This window comes from Aplysia californica, unplaced genomic scaffold, assembly GCF_000002075.1.
Source record: "Aplysia californica isolate F4 #8 unplaced genomic scaffold, AplCal3.0 scaffold00140, whole genome shotgun sequence".
In the NCBI taxonomy this organism is placed as follows: Eukaryota; Metazoa; Mollusca; class Gastropoda; order Aplysiida; family Aplysiidae; genus Aplysia; species Aplysia californica.
In genome coordinates, this window is record NW_004797410.1 from 217,172 (window position 1) to 220,351 (window position 3,180).

Sequence of the window (3,180 nt, forward strand, 5' to 3'; positions counted from 1 at the left end):
CCCCCTCCCTCTTCCGGAAAGAGTTTCCTCGGAGTAGGCCTCGCATACGAAACATCTATCTGTAAAGTTGAATTAATGGACAGAATTATATAATTAACGGGGCTTGATTAGTTTTCATGCGGTTGTTGTCTCATTTTCATTCATCTTTTACACTGTAGTCAAAATAATAGTGCAATAATGGCGAGAAAGAGCTTTTCGCAACTCGGTATAGTTCAATGTAGAATAATGTCTCACGCACGCCATTGACACCTATTGGGCTTTTTGGGCAGTCAGATATTTCGTTGTAATAATTACATGTGTTTATCATCGGTCATCTATTAAGGTAAAGGGAAAGAAGAACAGATGAGGACATAAAACAATATACTCTGACTCTGATGGCCCGAATAACTTTGCAACGAATAACACAAAGAGAAAAACCGAGCTGATCGAGAAAAAGAAACAACGGGAAGGAATGGGGTACCATGATCGTCAATATCTGCCCCATAGACCTGACAAGAGAAAAAAAAGAAGGTTAGTTATTAAGCTGGCCATTCTCTTTCATAATTAATTTCTCTTTCCAGCCCAGCGATCTAATCATGTTCATCGTATGCTGCTGCGTAACAGAGGCTGCCATGGCGTCTTCTATGCTGGTCTGGGCTGCTTTTCCACCAGGCCACCCTTCAACAACACCAGCTGGCGTCCGCAGAGACCATCCTTCGTCGATACAACATTCCTTTTGTACACACGGAGGAACCCTACCGTAAACCAGACCCTCAACGCCGACATCAGGTTAGGTCATAGATTTATATATATATAGTTTCATATCCAAAACCGTGCTCTCTGACCTAATTCCGGTTCACTATGTCGTGTACTATTGGATTTTTAATTGTTTTTAATGGAAAAGCGCAGCACAATGCTTTTTATATTTATTTATATATTATTTTTTTTATCATTACAAGTATTACTACTACTAGTAGTAGTAGTAGTAGTAGTAGTAGTAGTAGTAGTAGTAGTAGTAGTAGTAGTAGTAGTAGTAGTAGTAGTAGTAATATCATCATCATCATCATCATCATCATCATCATCATCATCATCATCATCATCATCATCATCAGCATCATCATCATCTCAGGAACCAAACGAAGGACAAAGAAGGAAAGGTTGCATGTGCATCCGATTATGGTGAGACTGGTGTTTTGTCCTTCGAACCGTAGCGCGCGCCAGCACAGCAACATTTTTATAGAAAACAAAGCCAAGAGCAGTCATGACCAATGAATATATAAAAACGGTCTCTGGCCATGACAGTGCTTGTTCTAGGTCTTGTAATTCAAGTCTACGTATCAGATTGAGACTTTATTTGTATATTTACCATTGTTTAGAGTTTGATTCGAACGGGTGCTTTGAAAAGATACGGGGTACAGGCGCAGAGGGATAAAACGTCCCAGCAAAAAAATTAAGAGATGCTCGATAAAAATCCTCCCCGCACGAGAATCGAACTCGGGTGTTTTGTGTGCGACGGCAAAATGTCCCACCGCCAAACTATAACTATTGAAAACATCAACAACAAAAAATAGGCGTAAGAATATCATTCATGAATCCACTACAACAGACACACGACTTTACGCTGACATCCTTGACTGACCAAAATTATTACAAAGTATTACATTGTAACGGTATCTCCTTCTCCTTTGGGCAAGCAACGCATTACAGACCGTAAGGCACAACCTGCTATTCTCTCTCTCTCTCTCTCTCTCTCTCTCTCTCTCTCTCTCTCTCTCTCTCTCTCTCTCTCTCTCTCTCTCTCTTGCCATTCCTCTCTCTTGCTCTTTCTCTCGTTGTCCCCCTCTCCCTCCCTCCCCCTCTCTCTCCACCCCTCCTTTCCTCTCTATACCTATCCTGCGCTCTCTCCCTTTCTCTCCCCTCCCCCTTCTCTCTCTCTCCATTCTTTCTCTGCGTGTGTGAACAATAACGAGAACTCACCAATGGTATTTCCCAGATCCAGCATCACAGCCTCCAACTTTAACGTGAGCCAGCCTGTGAAGATCCTTGTCCACGGCTTTCTGCAACATGGCCGTGTGCCATTCCTCATCAACATGACCAGGGCTCTCCTAGATGTCGTGAGTGCCCTTTTCTATAGGGAAAATGAACGTAGTTTATGTATGTTTGTTTGTTTGTTTGTTTGTTTCACCATCATCAATGCCTTTCACCACTGGCAGGGTTTTGGCCTCATACAGGCTCCTTCCATTTATCTCTGTCATGGGCCATCTTCTAAGCTCTTTCGAAGTAAGTTTCATCTCTCTCATGTCCCTTTCCCACATCTCCTCCATGTTTCCCGTGGCCTACCCCTGCCCCTCGCTCCCTGTGGGTTTCACTGCAGTGATTATCTTGTGATGTTTCCGCTGGGGTTTCTTAAGGCGTGTCCCATCCATCGCCACTATAATATCCTTTTGTCCTGTCCTTTCCCACAGCTCTTCATTTCTTAGTCTATCCTGCCACTTAATTCTTAGAATGCTCCCCATACATCTGTTGATGAAAGTCAGGATATTATTCAGTACTGTCTTTGTTGTCTTCTAAGTTTCGCAGCCGTAGAAGAGCACAGACTTGACGTTGGAGTTAAAGAGTCGAATCTTGATGCGCGCGCAGTGAGATGTTGCTTACTTTCTTGACTTTTTGATAATTGATTGAATGGCGACCTTGCCTTGTCGGTTCTTGCTTTAACATCTGCCTCAATTCCACTTTTACCATTGATGACACTTCCAAGGTAGGTAAAGGAGTCCACTTCTTTCTTTTGAGCAGTTTTGGATATGATCAGCCCTACTCTTTCCCTGTGTGATCCATCACTGTCATTTCTTGAATAAACGAAAAGCTACCCCTCTTTCATTCGCTTCTGTCCAGACTAGTTCAAGTGGGTCTCGTTGATTCCCAGTACATGTATTTGTAGTTGGTATCGGTGCATCTCTTCTAGGACCTGTGCAGTTTTCCAACCTCGCAAAAGGGTCATAACGTTCCACAATCCAATCCGAAGAGACTTGGACTAGGATGATGGTGGAGGTATCTGCCCAGCAGCTTCCTTTCGACTTTCACTGCCTCGCATAATAAACTCTCCATTCGGAGAAGAGTTTGTTTTTTGCTGTAAATTGTGTAATTGTGGGGTGAGAGGGACCAGGGGTGGGGGCGGGGGAGGGAAGAGTTATGGAGGGGATA

The 3,180-nt window shown here is 43.3% G+C and overlaps 1 protein-coding gene across 1 annotated transcript in view; it reads left to right on the forward strand.

Annotated features, from left to right (window-relative positions):
• The window catches only part of LOC101855637 (pancreatic lipase-related protein 2), a gene marked incomplete in the record, with an annotated part of 18,919 nt that overhangs the window by 5,493 nt on the left and 10,246 nt on the right, over positions 1-3,180 (forward strand). Inside the window, 2 exon segments of the mRNA XM_013081663.2 lie at positions 561-768; positions 1,973-2,093. Coding sequence (XP_012937117.1) covers positions 561-768; positions 1,973-2,093 — 329 coding nt within the window.